The sequence below is a fragment of the Penicillium malachiteum genome (genome assembly GCF_028827825.1).
Source record: "Penicillium malachiteum strain IBT 17515 chromosome Unknown utg000002l:1.0-8849297.0:1.0-8852440.0, whole genome shotgun sequence".
NCBI classification, from domain to species: domain Eukaryota; kingdom Fungi; phylum Ascomycota; class Eurotiomycetes; order Eurotiales; family Aspergillaceae; genus Penicillium; species Penicillium malachiteum.
In genome coordinates, this window is record NW_026643095.1 from 1,939,384 (window position 1) to 1,958,584 (window position 19,201).

The 19,201-nt window shown below is 48.1% G+C and overlaps 8 protein-coding genes across 8 annotated transcripts; 4 read left to right on the forward strand and 4 right to left on the reverse strand.

Annotated features, from left to right (window-relative positions):
• Positions 1–376: 376 nt before the first annotated feature.
• N7483_003767 (uncharacterized protein) lies at positions 377–1,639 on the forward strand (the record flags this gene model as incomplete). The annotated part of the gene is made up of 1 exon (XM_057087204.1): positions 377–1,639. One exon carries the CDS (start codon positions 377–379, stop codon positions 1,637–1,639), a length of 1,263 nt encoding a protein of 420 aa, XP_056947033.1.
• Positions 1,640–2,306: 667 nt separating this feature from the next.
• On the reverse strand, positions 2,307–4,094 carry N7483_003768 (ankyrin; the record flags this gene model as incomplete). The annotated part of the gene is made up of 1 exon (XM_057087205.1): positions 2,307–4,094. The coding sequence occupies one exon, from the start codon at positions 4,092–4,094 to the stop codon at positions 2,307–2,309; it is 1,788 nt and encodes a 595-aa protein (XP_056947034.1).
• Positions 4,095–4,458: 364 nt separating this feature from the next.
• Positions 4,459–5,576, reverse strand: N7483_003769 (NADP-dependent oxidoreductase; the record flags this gene model as incomplete). The annotated part of the gene is made up of 2 exons (XM_057087206.1): positions 4,459–4,704; positions 4,758–5,576. 2 exons carry the CDS (start codon positions 5,574–5,576, stop codon positions 4,459–4,461), a joined length of 1,065 nt encoding a protein of 354 aa, XP_056947035.1.
• A 468-nt stretch (positions 5,577–6,044) lies between these two features.
• Positions 6,045–6,625, forward strand: dprC (the record flags this gene model as incomplete). Its single annotated transcript, XM_057087207.1, has 2 exons — positions 6,045–6,401; positions 6,467–6,625. The coding sequence occupies 2 exons, from the start codon at positions 6,045–6,047 to the stop codon at positions 6,623–6,625; spliced, it is 516 nt and encodes a 171-aa protein (XP_056947036.1).
• Positions 6,626–8,738: 2,113 nt separating this feature from the next.
• On the forward strand, positions 8,739–11,513 carry N7483_003771 (uncharacterized protein; the record flags this gene model as incomplete). Its single annotated transcript, XM_057087208.1, has 1 exon — positions 8,739–11,513. The coding sequence occupies one exon, from the start codon at positions 8,739–8,741 to the stop codon at positions 11,511–11,513; it is 2,775 nt and encodes a 924-aa protein (XP_056947037.1).
• A 504-nt stretch (positions 11,514–12,017) lies between these two features.
• N7483_003772 (ATP phosphoribosyltransferase) lies at positions 12,018–13,201 on the reverse strand (the record flags this gene model as incomplete). Its single annotated transcript, XM_057087209.1, has 4 exons — positions 12,018–12,391; positions 12,449–12,940; positions 13,015–13,115; positions 13,185–13,201. 4 exons carry the CDS (start codon positions 13,199–13,201, stop codon positions 12,018–12,020), a joined length of 984 nt encoding a protein of 327 aa, XP_056947038.1.
• Positions 13,202–13,896: 695 nt separating this feature from the next.
• On the forward strand, positions 13,897–14,464 carry N7483_003773 (40S ribosomal protein eS28; the record flags this gene model as incomplete). Its single annotated transcript, XM_057087210.1, has 3 exons — positions 13,897–13,957; positions 14,138–14,221; positions 14,403–14,464. 3 exons carry the CDS (start codon positions 13,897–13,899, stop codon positions 14,462–14,464), a joined length of 207 nt encoding a protein of 68 aa, XP_056947039.1.
• A 995-nt stretch (positions 14,465–15,459) lies between these two features.
• Positions 15,460–18,946, reverse strand: msh3 (mismatch repair protein MSH3; the record flags this gene model as incomplete). Its single annotated transcript, XM_057087211.1, has 3 exons — positions 15,460–16,938; positions 16,990–18,080; positions 18,145–18,946. 3 exons carry the CDS (start codon positions 18,944–18,946, stop codon positions 15,460–15,462), a joined length of 3,372 nt encoding a protein of 1,123 aa, XP_056947040.1.
• Between the last annotated feature and the right edge of the window lie 255 nt (positions 18,947–19,201).

Sequence of the window (19,201 nt, forward strand, 5' to 3'; positions counted from 1 at the left end):
CAATCCATGTCCCTTTGGTACAGTATTCCCAAGGTTGACCGTTGACTATGAGATGCATGCAGATATGTCATTTTATTTTTATTTTTATTTTATTTTTTCTATTTGTGTCCCCTATCTTCTATTCTTTTACTCCGAATGGTCCATGTAGTTTGTAAAACGTGGGAATTAAGGTGACGATACACCGCTATCAAGGGGGAAATATCTATAAAAACCCGCCCGTCTCATGGGGATCGCGTCGTGCAAGCCATCGCAAACTTTGCTGTGGTCTTTTTATTTCTCTTTTTTATTAGCTCAATATCATCCTCGGATTCTTCCTTTTCTTTTCTTTTGATCTGCTTAAACTTTCTATTGCTTTTTTTTATCGAAATAGCTGTCTATGAAGACCGAACGTCGTCATTCAGACGCCTGGACAGCAGTCGCCGTGCACCGACCCGAACAAGTTACCCATCATCACTATGTGACACACGCAAAGTGGTCTCCAGAGTCCCATGAGGCCAGTCAAAGCGGCACAAAGCGCGGCTGGCCTGTTTTTAGGAATGAGCACCGGCCTAGTCTAGCACCAGTCTCGACAGATCAACAACCATTGATGAGGTCAGAGACCCTGGGAACAACAGACTCCAGCAAGCCCCCAACCCCAGAGTCGTATATTCCGTTTTCCGAGAGATACGGCCGTTGTCTGGAGATCCTGCACTATGGCACCAATAGCACCGTCCGTCTTCACCAAATCAAGACTTCTATCCCTAGCTCGAAATCAAAACAACTCGTCGCCATCAAGGTCTACCGATATAACATTCTCGACACATCAAATCCGCTCTCTCAAACCTCATCATTACATTGCTCCGTTACCTCCATCTCCGATCTACATCCCGATCATCCAAATATTCTCCCAATAACAGACCTCCTCTACAATGAGCGCTCGGAACTCTGTCTGGTGGTACCATTCTGTGCAGGTGGCGACCTCCACGAACTTATTTCCCGCTCAGGAGCACCAATCCCAACAAACGAAGCAGATTGCATTATGACACAAATCCTCCGCGCTCTCTCCTTCCTCCACGAACACGAAGTAGCCCACCGTGACATCCGTCTCGAAACCATTCTCCTAACAGAACACGGCGCAGTAAAGCTTGCCGGGTTCGGCGACGGACATATCCGTCGTCTCTGGACAGAATGCGCAAGTCCTACAGAACAAGAGGAATCCTTCCGTCCACGCTCTCATTCTCACCCTTCATCCTCGGCACCGTGGTCATTTTCACTTCCATGGTTATTCGGTTCATCGCGTACAAATAATACTACGTTACCACGTAGTTCGGGTGAAGTGGCGAGTTCGACTGCTTCGTTTCCCGGTATGAGTCTTCCTTATATCCCACCAGAAGGGTTTCAGGCTCGGTCTCATGTTTCATTACAACGAGAGGATCAGTCGCATGAAGATGATGACCATGATCCCCGTCCTGCTGATGTTTGGGCTACGGCTATTATCTACTTGACTATGGTTATGGGACGTTTGATTTGGCGGAGTGCGAGGCCCCATCGGGAGGATCCACGGTACTTGGAGTATCTCCACTGTCGTCGTTCGGAGGATGGGTATCCGCCTATTGAAGCGCTTGGAATGGTATGTTTTTTTCACTTCATCTTATCATGAAACTTTAATGTTTCTGGGGTCACTGGCTAATATTAATGGTCTTTTAGAGGCGGCGAAATGCTATTTATGCAATGCTGCATCCTCTCTCAAGGAAACGGATCACTACAAAGCAGATGTTGCAGTCGGAATGGATAAGTCGTGTATCAGTATGTGAGGCTGGAGATATGGGATATTAAGATAGTTTTATCTTCATTAGATTGGAACAGGCTTGAATGATGCATTCATGTTTTAATGGTTCTTATCTAAACTGTTTCATTCTCTCCTACGGTAATTAGCCTGCTACTGCTCATCCTTCTACGATGACTGTTTCACGAGAAATTGAACAAACATTGAAGTCTCAGCAAGCCCTTAAGAGAGAAAAATCAAATCCCTAATACTAAAACTGGCTAGCTTGGGACAGCATGTGTTCGCCGCCAGTAATAGCGATACAAAAGCCGAGCTGTTTCACTGTATTTCTTACCCATATCGAACCCATAGTTCATACTCTCCCATACCATGTTCTTGATCTTATCAAATAGCATGTCAGTCGCGTCAAAAAAATCAAGTATTACTTTTGTCACCGAAAGGAAGTCCTCCTCGACGGCCAAATCAAGAGCCGTCTCACCTGCCATTGTTGTAGAGAAAGGATCCGCTCCGTGTTCCAATAGACACTTGACTCCTTGGCAGATCATTGCGTTCCTCGCCTCTTCTTCGCTCTTTTGGATAAGATGAAGAAGACATGTTCTCTGTTTCTCCTCGGCCAACGCATGAGTGTTCTCGAACTTATTAAAACTCCAGGGCGCCGGGTTTTGCTCCAAGTCTGCCCCGTGCTCCAGTAGAAAGGTCGCCGTCTTGATGGATATCTCGATGTCATCTTCAGAGAACGCATGATACAAAGTGCTGTAATCGTGGCGAGGCTTACTATGCCACATTGGATATTCAAGGTCATGGGAAGAATGATGTTCCCTGTTAACATCGAATCCTGCATCCAGAAATGCTTTATAATAGTTATTGCGCCAATCCTAACCGATTCTTTGAATGCTTCGTAATGCGAAGAATCCCGAGGATTCAGCTTGACGCCAAGTTCCAAACAGAAATAGAACATAGTATTGGCCTCTCTTTGTATAGCCAGATAAATTGAATCTGAGATCTTCCTCAGCTTCGTTTCTTCTGAGATATCCCATGTGTCAAGGAATTTGCGCAGCATCGCCGTATCCCCTACACAAAGCAGAACTCTCAGAGCATTTTCGCTATGGATCTCGTAAGGCCCAGTATCGTTTTCAACAAGCCATTTCACTGACGCTATGGCTCCCGGCTCGCTTGGCCACAAATAATCTAGGCGATACAACCCTATTGGCTCTCGATGGTATTTCTCACCATTCACCCGATGCGCAGTCGGAACATTCATGACATGTATGCGCCCATGCATAGCAGCATCCCGAAATATTTCATCATTCATTGCCTGGTCGAGAGTATTTTTCTCAAGCACTTTTCTTGCAAAGTCAGGTAGAACTTTAGAAATACTCCCAAGTTCAAAATTGACATCGGGAATATTGGCTTGGCTATTAGGAACTTCCTGCAGTATACTGTCCATATCGATGGATGAGAGGAAAAGCTTTGTTGCAGGCTGATCCTGGTACAAGTCCGGCTCCTTCACGAAATGGTAGAAAAACTCTCGACCGAGCTTGTTCAGATGTTTTAAGGTTAAATCCAGCCAGAATTTCAGAACTGGAATATTACCAGTCCTCCAAGCATATTGAACAGGCCCTCTTGGTAGTCTGTAGTCTCGGAGTAAATGATCGATTGGAATTCGTTCAAGAAGCAGCAATGTGAACTCCAGATCCAGGCACGCAGCATATTCCAGTGCATTGAAGCCTCTCAGGTCCTTGATAGTCGGATCAGCGCCGTGATCAAGAAGTATTCTCACGATGGGTAGATTTTCATTGCTTGTTGCCAAACACAAGTGTTGCTTCGTTTCAAACGGGTCTGAAGAAGGCTGCGCTTCTACCCCGTGATCTATTAACAATTGAACGACTTGTTCATGATCACCTCCGCAGGCAGCACCCAAAGGGTTTATGAGAGTAGAATATTTCTGCTTATCGGGTGGAGGTTCAAGATATTTTGGACCGAGAAGCGTCATTGAGTTTGGATCGACACCATTCTGTATGAAGCACTTTACCACATCGGTATATCCATGAACGGACGCAAGTATTATGGGTTTCGCATTCCTGATGTGGTTCATATCAGGTGGGACTCCGGCATCTAGTAGCCTGCGAACGCAGTCTTTCTTCCCATTCTCTGCGGCCCATTCAAGGGCTGGGTTTGGAGTTTCGCGTAGGCGGCGGTAAACTTCGGGACTAAGAAGGAAATGGAGTCGGCGATTGGTTTGTGATAGCGCGCAGATATCGTATTCGTAATCTGAGAATCGAGCTATGAAGAGTAGAAGCTCAAGCGGTAAATCGGATATTGAAGCCATGGAGAACTGAGAAACCTGCACTGGGTGGAGGAAAAGAGGTGTGGATATGGTATGGAGGGAAGAACAAACAACATGAGAGCTATCCAGTCATCCGTTTAAACCTTGGAAATCAACCTATAAATGCTTCGGTGCTGCCCATGATTCTAAGTTTGGTTCAAATTCACTGGTCCATGAATGAAATCTCAAAAGGGACTCGGAGCTGACACTTTCCGTCTGATCAATAACCTTGGATGCCCCGGTATTAGACGATAAATGGCAATGTTTAAACTCTAGTGGGGTGTTCATTGAGCAAAGCTCTATCATATTGTTATCTATCCACATTGATGAATCCGAAAAAAACATACATTGACTCAGAGTCAAAGACCTATAGCTTAGCCTTAGGTCCCAGTGCCTCGCTGGTCGGGGCGACCTCAACCATCATCTTGCCCGTATTCACCCCAGCATATAGATCAACAAGAGCCTGTGGAGCTCGCTCCAATCCCCCCCTCACAATATGTTCCTTGCGCTTGAGTTTACCCTGCGAAAGCCACGAGGCCAGCTCTTGCAATGCAGATGCATACTTCTTAGCATAGTCAAAAACGATAAATCCCTTGATCGTGACGCGTTGCGACTGTATCTCTGATTAGACATGATTATACAGTATAAACCAAGATAGAAACTCACAATCACCATCATGAAGCTCGTTGGTCCCTGCGGTTTCGCCACATTATACTGACTGATGGCACCACAGATCACGAACCGCGAATCCCGAGCCGCACGAGCAAGACAAACATCCAAGATCTCACCACCGGTATTATCAAAGAAGACATCAATGTATTCAGGAGTTGCCTCCTTCAACTGCTTCTTCCATTGCGGATCCTTATAATTGATCGCAGCGTCAAATCCAAGCTCCTTAACAAGGAACTCACACTTCTCGGCGCTGCCCGCTAATCCAACCACCCGCTTCGCACCCTTGATCTTCGCAATCTGTCCCGCAATGCTTCCTGTAGCTCCCGCAGCCCCAGAAACAACAACTGTATCGCCTGTTTTTGGTTGTCCGATCTCCATCATACCAAAATAAGCGGTCAATCCAGTCATACCAAGCACGGACATGGCGTCTGTTGGTCGTCCACCAGTAGGAATGGATACCTTTTCCACCTCTTTCGCGCCTAGCAGGGCATATTCTTGCCAGCCAGAGTATGCAACAACCCATTCACCAGTCTTGAACTTGGAGGAGAGCTCGGTGCCTACTTCGATCACTTGTGCGATGCCTTGTCCGCGCATGACGGCGCCTAGTTCGACGGGCGCGATATATGAGCGCTTGGCTGTGAGCCATTGGCGCATGGCAGGATCGAGGGAGAGGTAGTGCACGCGCACGAGGATCTTATCGGCTGGGACATTGGAGGGCCGAGGCACAGTGTTGACTCGAAAGGTACCGGAGTTGAGGGTAGGATCGATGGCTGACTTAGGGGCCTTGTTGTAGAGTATTTGTTTGTAAGACATTTTGTCACTTGATTCAGTAGTAGAATGTGTTTGCTGTGTAAAAAAGAAGTCGTAGGAATTAAAGGGGGTAAAGAAGCTGGGGTTGAAAGGGTCTTTGAAATGTTAAAAGATTCGGAGCAACCCCAGATTAGGAAGATTGCTCCACTCCAGGGCTGTGATCTATCAGACCTCGGCTCAGATATGCTCATCACCTAAAGAATAAGACCCTGACCCCATTGTGGTGCATTGTGTAACCTGCAAGGTTAATAGTAAGTCTTGACTTCCAAATAATGCCTAATAACTTTTCACAATTTTAGTATCAACTGGTTACTAATTTTCCCCCAGATTAGTCTGCGTTCAGCATGACGTCACGAACGTCGCCGCATCAGACCAAATGACAGTATAAATGAGCTTAACATCATCAATTAATCAAAATTCTTCGCTCGACTCAATTTGAACATACTCATCCCATATATATATTCTCCCAAAATGAGCGACACACATAAACCCATGCGCTCCGGTTCTTCAACCGGTGCCCCCGGTGTCCCAACCTTCCTTCAAGACCAGCGAAATCAGTATGATCCCGCCACAACCCGGTTCAACTCTTCCACCGGTGCCGGGTACAAAACTGGAGGGAGTAAATCCCAAGAACCAAGTCATCGGCCCATTACGCCGACTAAGGGATTTGATGCCCCAGCTGGCGATGATCGAATTAATCATGCGCCCAGTACGGCCGAACGTGTGCAGATGGAGAAGGAGATGGAAAAGTCGCAGAAGGCGTTTCGGTCCAATCGGGCTAGTGAGGATATTGGGAAGGGTATTAATGGGGTTGCGGCTAAGATTCATGTGAGTGACTCGTAAACACAGTCCATGTGTATAACTTTCAAGAGAGTAGAGGCTAATTGTCATAGGGCGCCGGAGAGACCCTACGAGGAGCGCTTAACGCCACTGTTGATCGAGCATTCGGATCTCATGAAAGTGCGGAGTGGAATGAGGAGATCTCGCGTCGGGGTGAACAGGAATTCAAGTCCAAAGAGTTTGGTGAGGACTTGCCTAGTCAACGAGAGTGAACTAGCCCCGGCGCCCCGGGGCTGAAGGGCTATCACAAGGTTGAGTCTATACTAGATCAGAATCAGAGAATGTGAGGTTAGGTATTAGCTAGTTCTATATGCACAGAGCTTTTTTGAATGAAAGATTATAATGTATTGGTTATATAGTAGCCTCGTTCTTGAATCCTTGGCTAACACTTCCTCACTGTAAATAAACTTGAAGTCAAGCATACTAAGGACTGTTGAGCCACTCATCACTCAACAGTTCATGGGCAGTCGACAGTAGATCCCATTGCAACATTTTTCTCCCGAATCTCGAGAACTTCAACTTTTCTTGATTTTCTCCAACATATTTTTCTGAGTCTTCAACAAGTCCCTTATCTTGACTTGCCCTCTCCATTGTCCTATAGGAAATCTTGTCGGTAGTTTCCTGGGCTTTCTCGGCAGCAGATTTACCTGAATCCGAGTCGTTCCCGCATTTATGACTTTCAGACGATTTACGAAGGAAGCTTGAGTTAGCTGCAGCTGGTCCATGGCACAACGCCTTACCCTGCCTGATTAATCAGGCGGTGAACTCCGATTGCCTAGTTACATCATGACAACCTTGGGAAGCTTTCTATATCTTTTTTCTTGTGGGAATATAAATAATCAGTTGAGTTCCAGCGCACCTGAAAAAATCCGACTCGCTTCACATTGCGCTGAACTGGGGAAGAGATGAAGACTACTCTTCAAGTTGTTTCAGAGCAAGATACAAAACCACTGATCACCGTGACCTGGCGTGCTAATGCAGATCTGACGATTTCATTCTAGAGAATATGCGACCGAACGTCCAATTTTCCCACGCTTATGAAAACTACTTGTTGAGGCTCAAATAGAAAATGCTGGTACATACAAGAATTCACGCTCAGACTCGGATGTGCAGCCTGAGTGCCAGTGGTTCATGGAGCCGTGCCCAGGCCTGAAGGTGGAGCCACAGGTGCTTGTTTATATATCCTGGAGAGATTTACGAATACGATTCGGAGTATCCTTAACTCCATCTGGGCATGATGCATGTCCCACCTTGGGACATATGCACTCCGGTTCTCGCGCACCTAGCTCGTTCAAGTTTAAGGATGAAGCTTGATTTACCCCTCTCTTCCAAGGTTCTTATCTTGGTTGATTCCAGCCTAATCCTTTCAACCAGGTGCCTGGAATTGCGAAATGATTTCCAGTTATTTTAGGACTCCAGGGCTGACGGCCCCGTTCAGCCGCGGTGGGGAATGAACATGTACGCGAGTCGGTGCTCCATAGCGTGGTTCAAGTTCCCGAGGTCAACTTCAAGGTCGAAGTGTCATCGAGTACTAGCGTCTTATGTCAGATCTCCGAGTAGAGATTAAAATTGATTCAAACGGCGAACATTGACGAGCATGCATAGTACAGTTCGGCGCTATGACGACTGACGTGGCATTGAATATGCACCATATTACAAATGGAGTTGGCAATTCAATCGGGCATGATTGGGCGTCCGAGTCATGAATGTCCCCATCTTTGCAAGGTTCTTGGTAATATCTTCTTTAATTTGGAAAAAAGCTTGACCATTTTCTCAGAGCTTTCCTTGTCATAGCGTTCATAGATGGGGGCCGATCCATTTTGGAAATTGAAGCGATCTCCCGAAATTAAAACAAAGGAGTTTGGACCAAACAGACTATTGAAATCTCCCAGATCCATATGATTTCATCTTATTCGATTATTAAAAAAAAAAATTATTCAATCCCACTTTTTCCGTATCACTAAAACTTCCGATTCACGTGGAATTTGCGCTCAGAATTTTTTACCTTCCGGTTGACCCGAAAAAGGGCTGTGTACAGTGGAACCACTTCTGCTTCCGTCATTATCACTCAGCTTTCTTCATGATTCTATATCCTACACTCTTGATATAACTTCTCAATTATCAGAGCTTATAACTACTCACTTGCATCATCCTGCATCACCCTGCATGAAACTTGAATTCTTGGTTTGGAAGCTTTCCTGAACTTCCGGACATTTGAGGAACCCGCGAAACCTTGGACTACATCTTACTTTTGTACAACCTTCATGCCCTGAACCTACTAGATTTCAAGTCGTTTGGTTCCTGTTGTGCAAAATTTGACGCCCGATGGCATCAATCCTTGCCAGTCAGCCTGATTCGTTGGGCGCAATAACGGAGGGCAAGCCTCTTACTGAAGCTCCGCAGCGACAACCGCTCCCACCAAACCCGCAAGAGTCATATTCATCGCAGTCCTCCGGCAATGCGATCGCGTCCGGTTCTCCGCAGTACTCCTCCTTCTCGAGCTCTGATAGCGATGGCCCAAGCCCGCACTCAGACAGTGATGCGGACGAGGACGCAGCTAGCGACGTGGTCGGCGTCAGTATTGGTCCCACGCAGAGCCGCATGAAGGCCCGCGCCACGCCCGCCGAAGAGAAAAACCGAATCCTGGAGGACCATGGCGGATATTTCACGAGGCTTCCAGATCCAGCCGGAGAGGATGGACTCTTCGTATCGCAGTTGACGGCAGAGCCGGAATCTGTGGAGTCACGTAATAATGAGTTGGGGGCCCAGCAGGCTTTGCCTGCCAAGCCAGCGACTCAGAGGCCTTCGGGCGCGCATCCTAAAGCGCATTCCTTGCCTGTGGAGCGCCGAACGCCACGCGGTCCCCACACCGACGGCACTGCGTCAGCCGCCGCGTCGCACCCTAAGGATTCCGGTAGTTCTCAACGATCAAGTTTTACCCGGTCTCTATTGAAGACATCATTACCCCGCAGACCGCGAGCATGGTCTGGCGAGCTCAAGAAATTCCTTCCGGATTTGGGCTCGCTGGCGAAGCGTCCCTCGCTCTCGTTTCGATCGGGTAATGCGCAAAATCGCGCTCGTAGTCAGACCACCGAGGAATCCTTGAAGCGGAATTCTACGCTACGGGCGAGACGCACTTCGTCGCTGGATCGCCGATATCTTTCGTCTCCTGTTACTTCTACTAACAATGGAGTTCACCTTAACCATGATTCGGATGAAGGTGATGATGCGCGGCATATTCCGGAACTGCAGTCTTTGGAGGGAAGCTCCGCTGTAAAACACTCTTTCTTGAGGCGGCCGAGTACGGGCATGGCCAAGCGTCCTCCAAGTCTTAGACGCTCATCCTCGGATCAGTCGTTGTACTTGCGTGCGTCGTCTACGGCGTCCTCGTTGGAACAGCGACCGCGGTATGAGAATATTCATTCGCAAGTCAACAGCCGCTTCAAGGCGATTAAAGACTCCCTGCAAGATTCGAGTAGTCGGCTGCTAAGTATGCCCACGTTGAATCTACAGGATATACGTAATGATTGGAACTCAAGACCCTTCTTTAATGACCTGGGAGGGTCGTTCAGTTCGGAGAAAGGTGTCCATGGCTCGGCGCATCGCACGGCGACCCCGCCACCTCCACCGCGAAATAACTCGCAGTCTACACATCCAATGTTGGAAGAGGCCATGTCTGAATTGACTGGTGATATTGTGATCCTGGGCGGCTACCGTGGCTCAATTTTGCGATCTGCTAAAGCACCTCATCGCCAGTTGTGGGTGCCTATGAAGGTGGGCTTGAACCTGCGAAAGGTTGACTTGGAGGTTGGTCTGACTCGGGAGGATGAGGAGCGCATGGAGGAGACTATCATCCCATCCGGTGTTCTGTCTCATGTTGGTCCCGTGGATGTGTGCCGGCGATTGATGAAGCGACTACGAAAATGCGAGAATGCCGTGCGCGGTGATCTTCGCGTATGGGATTATGGTTATGACTGGCGATTGAGTCCAGACCTTCTTTCTCAAAGACTGATTGAGTTCCTCGAGGGACTACCATCGAACCGGGTCAACAGCGAAACTGGTCAAAGGCGTGGCGCTTATGTAGTTGCCCACAGTCTCGGCGGTCTCATCACCCGACATGCAGTCAACCAACGTCCCGAACTCTTCGCTGGTGTTGTTTATGCCGGTGTCCCACAGCACTGCGTCAACATTCTTGGCCCTCTACGCAACGGTGACGATGTCCTATTGAGCTCCCGCGTCCTAACTGCTCAGGTCAATTTCAGCTTCCGCACCAGCTATGCCCTCCTCCCAGAAGACGGCCACTGCTTTATCGACAAACAATCCAAAGAAGAATTCCGCGTGGACTTCTTTGACGCCCGGAACTGGGACACATACCATCTCTCCCCTTGCATTAACCCAGCCATATCACCACCAACTACAAACCGCTTCTCTATAATCGGGAAACGATTCTCCATGGGTCCTCGCGATGACTTCGATACTTCCCAAATCCAGGAAATAGATTTCAGCAACCAACCCACACCCAGAACCACCGACGAGGATCTCTCGACCAACGGTTGCTCTACTACAGAATCCCAGTCACCAACCAGCACCACCGATAAGATCCAGGAGCATATCAATAACCCTGTTGATGGTATCGTCGGTCCAGTACAGAACCCGCGTGGTAGTGCTGGAACATCCAATGCTTCCACTGCTTGCACGATTCCTCGACCTGTCGCCTTCGAGTACCTGCAGCGCACACTGGCAGAGGTTAAGCAGTTCAAATCAGAGCTGAATTTCCTGCCTTCCCATCAATCCGAGAATCGGTACCCACCTGCAGCGGTAATCTACGGGAAGAGTGTACCTACATTATACGGAGCTCGAGTCATTTCGCGTGATGCTATCAAGCAAAATGATGCCTACGATGACCTGGCCTTTGCTGCTGGTGATGGTGTCTGTCTTGCTTCGGCGGCGATGTTACCCCCTGGATACCGAGTTATCAAGGGTGGATTGGTGAAGAGTGACCGTGGCCACGTTGGACTTCTCGGTGATCTTGAAGGTGTGGGACAGTGCTTACGAGCTATTGTTCGTGGTCGAAGAGAGGGTGTTGGTCTTGGTGCTTAGGTATAAAGACGAACCCCTTTTCTTTTTCTTTCCAGTTCCAACTCAGGAACTTAGAATTTTGCATTTGCATTTGCGTCTCTTTTTTTGGTTATACCTTTCTTTTCTTCTCATGATACCACTTATGCTATGATTTGATGTTGCTTGTTAGAATTGGTGCAGATGAGGATACTATACGGACGTGCATTGCATAAATGTATCATACACGGAGGAGAGGAGCCTCTTCAAATATTGTATAGAAAACAAATTAGATCCATACTTTGAATTACTAGTACTATTAATGTACGAACGGTCATATCCTTTTCAAAATTCGCTATATAACCCAATATTTGGATGCTCTATATACCCGCACCTTAGGTTTTTTTTGTCCGAGTCCTTGCAACATCCAGCAGAAAAACCAAAGTCATCAAAATATATCATATAGGAAATAAAACAATCGTAAAAGAAAATGGGAAAGCCCTGCTATAATCAAAGGCTCAAGGAAATAAACAAGAAAGAAAAGACACTCTAATCGGTACGAGAGTTGGCAATGTTGAGGACCAGGATATCCGTAGCCCCAACCTTGATCAACTCATCCATAACAGTGGCAATGCGCTTCTTCTCAACCATAGAGCTGACAGCAACCCAGTTCTCCTCCTCGAGAGCGGTGATGGTAGGTGCCCGCTTACCGGGGGTAATCTTGGATGCGACAGCCAGCTCTGTGCGAGGAATGTTGTATTGGCACAGAACGAACTTCTGGGCGGTGATGACACCACGAATACGGGAAGTGATCAGGTTCAGGAGCTCGTTGCTAGAGTCCCGGGACTTGACGAGCACAGCGGTGCTAGTGACAACAGTGTCAATGGCCTTAAGACCAGCAGCCTTCATGGTCTCACCAGATTCTAGAAAAGTGTTAGACAACAAACCATGTTCTGAAAAAGCGAAGGAGGATTACATACCAACAAGATCAACAATACCATCAGCAACACCAAGCGCACAAGCAGCCTCAACACTACCACCAACATACTTAATCTTAGTGCTCAACGGCTTCCCGGACTCAACACCCTCCAGTCCAGCAAAGAATTGCCCAGAGAGCGCAGTAAAGCTGGTCACGACGTTGCGACCAACAAGCTGCTTCGCCTCAGTGATATCTCCCTTCTCCGGAACCTGCACCTGCAACTTGCAGCCACCGAATCCAAGATCCATAATCTCTTCCACACCGGAGGTCTCACCGGCAGGAAGTGTAGCATCGTGCTCAGCGACCTGGTCACGACCTGTAATTCCAAGATCGACACGGCCCTCACCGACGAAGGTGGGGATATCGGCAGCGGGAAGGAAGATCAGGGCGATGGGCAGGTTCTTAACGAGAGCGATATCGAGGCGGGTTTCGCGACGGAATTGAATATCGCAACCGGCGAGAAGGTCCAGGGTTGCTTGTTGGAGACGACCCTCTATAGTTTGCAGTTAGTTGATTGGTTCTGATTCATATGAGTGCGCATTATATGTGGCGTTGATATGCAATTGCTTTGTTCGGACTCGAACTCGGGTGAGTGAGTCATGGACTCAGATGTATAGATGGGGGAGGACTTGCTTTTAGGGACAGCGAAGAGAAGTCTTCCCTCGAGGCTAGAGTTGAATTGAAAGTTAACCATACTGGCTTTTTTAATTGTAGGGCTTGTTAATGGGTTGACTCACTGGTTGACGAGATCCATGGCGATTGCGGCGCGGGGCACAAAGAACCTTTTTGGGAGGTAAGGGGGTTATATGCGATTGTGATCGGAGAAAAATGTATCACAGAATCAGGTCAATTGCAGATCGAGAGACTTTATACACTGTCTCGAGGCAATTGCTTGGGGCGTTTGGAGGGTTAAAGTGGTTGCGGGCAGACCGGAGCTCTTTGCGGCAGAAATTGGAGGAGGGGCAGCGATTGGGTGTACATTCGTTGGTGACGAGTGGGACTCATAGACCAAGGTACGGCAAAGGATATGGTAGAATGCACCCACGTGGAGGCAATACTTCGATATAAGAATAGAATTGAGTGATTTATTATAGGAATACTCTATACTGACTCATCCTATCAATAAATTCTTTATGTTTCACAAAAGGGGATAAATTGGTATAGAGTAAAACCCGCGGACTTCGAGCCTCCAATGAAGGAGATGACGAATCTGGTTAGATTTGATGCCTGAATATTCGGATATTAAGGTGTCGAGGTGTCAATCGTCGATCTGATGACTCATCCCCATTAAGGTCAATTGATGCCTGACGGGTAAGGTGTTGACAGCCCTGAGCCCTCGCGTAATTTGGTTAACCCACACAAGGCAAATTCATCTTCACATCCGCCTCTTCCTCCAGTCCACCCAAACTCTCACCAACCTCGTCCGAGCTCACCCCTCAGTCCTTCAAAATGGATTCCAGCAAGCAGCCCGTCAAGCTCGTCAAGGTGACCCGTGTCCTCGGCCGCACCGGTACGTGACCTCTCCTACATCCCACAATACACCCGAGAACAATTCGAGATTGTCAGAATTCGAGATCTGCCGCGGCCGACATTTCAACCGCCGTTGTCGCCAGGATCATAGTGGAGAATGAAAAACCCGACGTTTCGGAGTACAGCGAATACTGATCTGTGCCTTTTTATATGTTTTTAGGCTCCCGTGGTGGTGTCACCCAGGTCCGCGTCGAGTTCATGGACGACACCTCCCGTTCCATCATCCGTAACGTCAAGGGCCCAGGTATGCGATATCGATTTCTTTGAACATCATTCTACGTCCGGAGGAAGCCGGTTTCACCACATTATAAGAGGGGGAATTTAAAGATCCACCGACAGATGGGATACTTCTACTTGGCCTTCATTTTTCCAGACAACCGAAAATATCGCACAACAAGACTAACCTAATATCTTTCCACCACCAGTCCGTGTCGACGACATCCTCTGCCTGCTCGAGTCTGAGCGCGAGGCTCGCCGTCTCCGTTAAAATCCCCAAAAACGACAATTCACTCGCGCTATGTCTTCCGTCACTCTTCGTCTCTCGCATATTTCTCACGCTCGGTTTTCTTTGATCGTTCTTCGGCCAAAACTGTGTCCCCGCTTTTCTTATTCGCCGTATCTTTGACTCCCCCGCCTTCTCAACCTCAACCGCCGCGTCGCCCGTTTCAATTTACCTCTCGAGTCTCGTCTTTTTCTTCGATGATCCAATTGAGGTGTTGATCTGGGTGGAAGGAATCCTTTTGGAGAGATCTCTAAAAGAATTCCTAGAAGTCGATCAGGGCAATTCCGAACGGGAGAGAGAGATGGAGAGAACGAACAGATCTAATTCCCTATTTGTATGAGAAAAACGAAATGAGGTTGCGCGATGGCTGGTTTGTGGAATTTGTGGGAAGGTCTGGTCTGGTTTGGTGTTTTACTACATACACACGTCCATTTGACGTGCTTGCATGGGCTCAATGCGACAAACGAGGTTGTGATGTGCTTCTCTTCTTTTTTGACCCTTGGCACATTGCAAGGTGGTACTCCAAATGAGCGCTGTGATTAGAGCCAGGTCTGACCGACTGAAAAGAACCTTGGGAATTATAAAAAAAAATTTGAAACTTCCGGTTCTAGATGTCAACGGACTAGGCCGTAGTATTGTAGGGATGTACACGAATGCCGAGTCTATAAGGGCATGAAATTCGAGTGCTGCTAGTACTGCTACCTAGTACTCCAGAAGTGCAGTCCATGTCCATTATTAGACACCAAACGCAACCACCTGCCAATGGCATCGAGGGGCAATTGAACTGTCCAAATAATGAAACCAACAGCTCCGCTGCCAGTATCAAGCTAGACATCTGGCCTCGTACTAACTTGAAAGGACACCAATAATTTATCTGATATGATATCCGAAATTTTTATTTTAACACAATACAACAGTACTATCCAATGCCGTGCAAATAATATACAATCAATGAACCTCAGAACTTCCAACTTGGTCAACTACAACTGCGCAACACTCGCAAGTAATCGCTCAAGCATATCATCCTTAGCATCCATCTTCTCATCAACAATCTTCCCAACAGCCCCCACGAGCCCCGCCAACCTCTTCCTCTTAATAGACTCCTCCAACTCCGAACTCTTCTCCTTGGCCAACTCAATCACAGAAGAAGGCAGATTCGCCAATCGCGCCACATTCAATCCGTAACTACGGTGTGCCACGCCTTCAGCAACCTCGTACAAGAACGTAATATTCTCATCCTCTTCACCCGATTCCGTAAACCGCATATGCACATTTCGTAAAGACTGATCCGGGAACGAACGAACCATCCGCGAAAGGTGCTGGTAATGCGTAATGAATAACGTGAGTGACCGGATAGAACGAACCATGTAATCCAGTACAGCTTGCGCGATAGCAACGCCGTCATGTGTTGAGGTACCACGACCCAACTCATCGAGAATCACTAGAGATCGAGGCGTTGCTTGTTTAAGGATATCCGCTGTTTCGGAAAGCTCAACCATGAATGTTGATTCACCGGCTAGCATATTATCGAAGGCGCCCATACGGGTAAACACGGCGTCTAGAAGACCGAGTCGTGCTGATGCGGCGGGCACGTAGGAGCCTATTTGACCCATGATTGCGATTAGAGCTACCTGCCGCACGTAGCTGGATTTACCGCCCATGTTTGGACCTGTGACAAGGAGGGCGCGAGTTGCGTCTGTATCGAGGTTTGTGTCGTTGGGGACGTAGGCATCTGTTAAAAGACGCTCGACCATTGGGTGTCGACCTTGCTCGACGTGAAGACAAGGGTGATCTGTGTACTCGGGTTTGACATAGCCTGGTTGCTGAGCGATTGTGGCGAGGGAAAGGAGACAGTCTAGTGTTGCGAGGGACTGGATACAGTCACGGAAGAATTGGTACTGCGTTGATATCTCGGAGAGTAAGGCTTGGAATGCCTTGTCGCAGGCTGCTGCCAATGCCTCCTTGTGCTGGTCTCTTTGGCGTATGAGTTGGATCACTTCGGGTGTATGGAATCGTGAGACTTTCTTTGTTCCGCTGACCTTCACCCAAGATGCTGGGACCTTTTTAATTGCGAGAGATGTGTTTTCGATCTCGATGAGGTATTCTATTCCGGAAACTGTGGCATATTCCACTTTCTTTCTTCCCAGACGCTCCTCGGCTACCTTGAGGTGTTCTTGCAAGTCGTGTTCAACGCTGCCGATTCCGAGCTTTTGATCGCCAATTTCTTCTGTTTCTTCTTCTTCGCGGAAGAAAGAATACTTATCATCGGTCCGGGCAGCGTGGAGGTTAATCTTTTCCAAAAATCGGGTGACATCTGCTTGAATTGTTGGAAGGGAGGCAATAGCCTCACTGATTAAGGACGAGTCGAAACTTGTATCAGCAGCAGACTTGACATCTCCAAATTCCATTGCAATCATCTGCATAGTTTGCAGGACAGTAAGAAGCTCCGATCGAGTGCACTTTATGAAATCAGTAGAGAACTCAAAGTATGGTAATCAATATCGACCTACCTTTCCGTAATAAATTCGAATCAAACTTCGCTCCAGGTCACTCTTAATCTTACCCAGTAGCACTCTGATACGCTCCACGGGAACTGTTCGAGCAGGGTTCGTCAATTCCTCAATAGCATTGGTGCGTTCTTCCAGCCGCGCCTTATCAAGTAGAGGTCGACCAACCCAGCGTCGTAAGAGTCGCTGTCCAAACCGCGTCTGAGTCCGATCTAAAGTCCAAAACAGACTACCTTTTACCGAATGATCCGTACCATTTTGGTAGATCTCCAAACTAACCAATGTGTTTCCATTGAGAAGCATGTGTGAACGAGCCGAGAATGGCTGGAAGTATTTGGTTAAATCAAAAACGTGCTCAAGGCCGTAGTCTGTCATGTGCTCGATCATAGCAGATAGACAGATTGTAACATGCTCCGGCAATCCGAGAACATTTTGCAGTAATTTAGCTGCTTTAACATCCTCCGCTGAGCCCGTCGCTGTCATCTTCCCGGCGTAGAAACTTGAAACATGGCTATGCGCCTCAGCAGCAGCAGTCTTCTTCTTCGACACCCGCTCAACACGAACTGCATCTCCGAAGACGTTGGTCTTGCTACCGGAAAGGTGTTGCACAAGTTTCTCGCTAGCTCGAGACATCTCCCCCACAATAACGATCTCGCAAGGCGCAATGTGCAGCAGTCTTGTCTCAATCTCACTTCGCATGAACCCATCCTCGAAATCATCATAGATGACATCACCAGTGGCGGGTTGAACAGCAACAATACCGACATTGACTCGCTCATCATTGCCATGACCTTTGGCATTGGTCTCTGTAATGCACAACATGTACCCCGTAGCCGGCGAAGAACTCCCAGCAGCGGGAACAGATTCAAGGCCCTCAGCATCATCGATGTAGGTTCCTTTTGTGTAAAGATTTGTAAGTTGGCGCACGAATGGCGCATTGCGGTTATCACCCGCAGCCTTGAGCGCAGCTGTCTCAATTTGTCTGACCACACCGACCTTGTGGCCAGCGGTTACGAGTCGCTTGACATGCACATGCAATCTGTGAACGGGGATACTAGCCGAAGCGAACCGACCGATATGAGCTTCAGAGGGATCTGCAAATGACCATCAGATTAATGAACAGCTTCAATCAAAACATTCCCATAGTATATCACTTACGTTCATCAAATCTGAACTTGCCCGGGATACACACAATCCCTAGCTCCTTCGCCGCAACACGAGCATCCTCTCCAAAGAACCGAAACTTGTATCCAACCTCAATAACAAGCACGGTATCCATATGCTTGCGCTTGATATCAATAACTTGCCGCTCCATCGGCGTAAGCTTGCTCCCGGTTTTCTTCGTAGCAGCGCCCTTCCCTTTCTTAGGCGGCGGAGGCACAGGCTCCTCATCTGCATCGCCTTCTTCGCCTTCCTCCGCCTCAACAGCGACTTCACTAGTGAACTTCCGTCCGATACCAATCATGCAATCTACACCACCGAGTTTTTGAACAAATTTCTGATGAAGCTTCTCTTTCTCCTTCTTGTGCTCTGCGTCTGTGTTTTCGTCGCGGTTGGATGGTCCGGGCTGGGAGCTCTGGAACTTGAAGAGGTCTGTTCGTTGGCTGCTATTCAGCTGAGAAAGCTGGCTGGGTTCAGCATCCGCCAAGGGCTTCCGGGTTTCATCGGGGATTGAACGATTTGTTCGAGCTCTTTTAGTGGGTGGAACAACGATATCATCTTCGTCATCGTCGTCGTCTTGTATGGGATTTGCTGTTTTCGGTTCTGGTTTTGGCTCGGGATCGGGAGATGCTGGTCTTTTCTTGGATGTTTTTAGAGGAGATGATTTGAGCTCATTGGTAGGAGGAGTAGCCTGGGGAGTAGATGAAGGTTTTTGTGTGAAGAAGCTCGAAATGGTTGGCTGCTTGCGCTTGAGTGACGGAGATGGAGCGGAGGACGGTGGCGACGATTGGGTGCCCATGATGCCTCGACTGTCTCCGGCGAAGGGAGATCAATCGCTCTCAGGTTAATTCTTGTCTGGAGGAATGTCTTTCGAATGCAAGAACGTAGTTATGCCCCAATTACAGTCAAGTTGATCAGTCACTCTTGACGCGTGCTGGACGTGCTGGACGCGACGGCCCTTAATTGGCTGCTGAGTCAGCTATCGATATCACGCCGGGCGGCGGCCGGGGGCAAGTGAGACCACACTGCTTGGTTCATCTGGGAATGCTTAAGC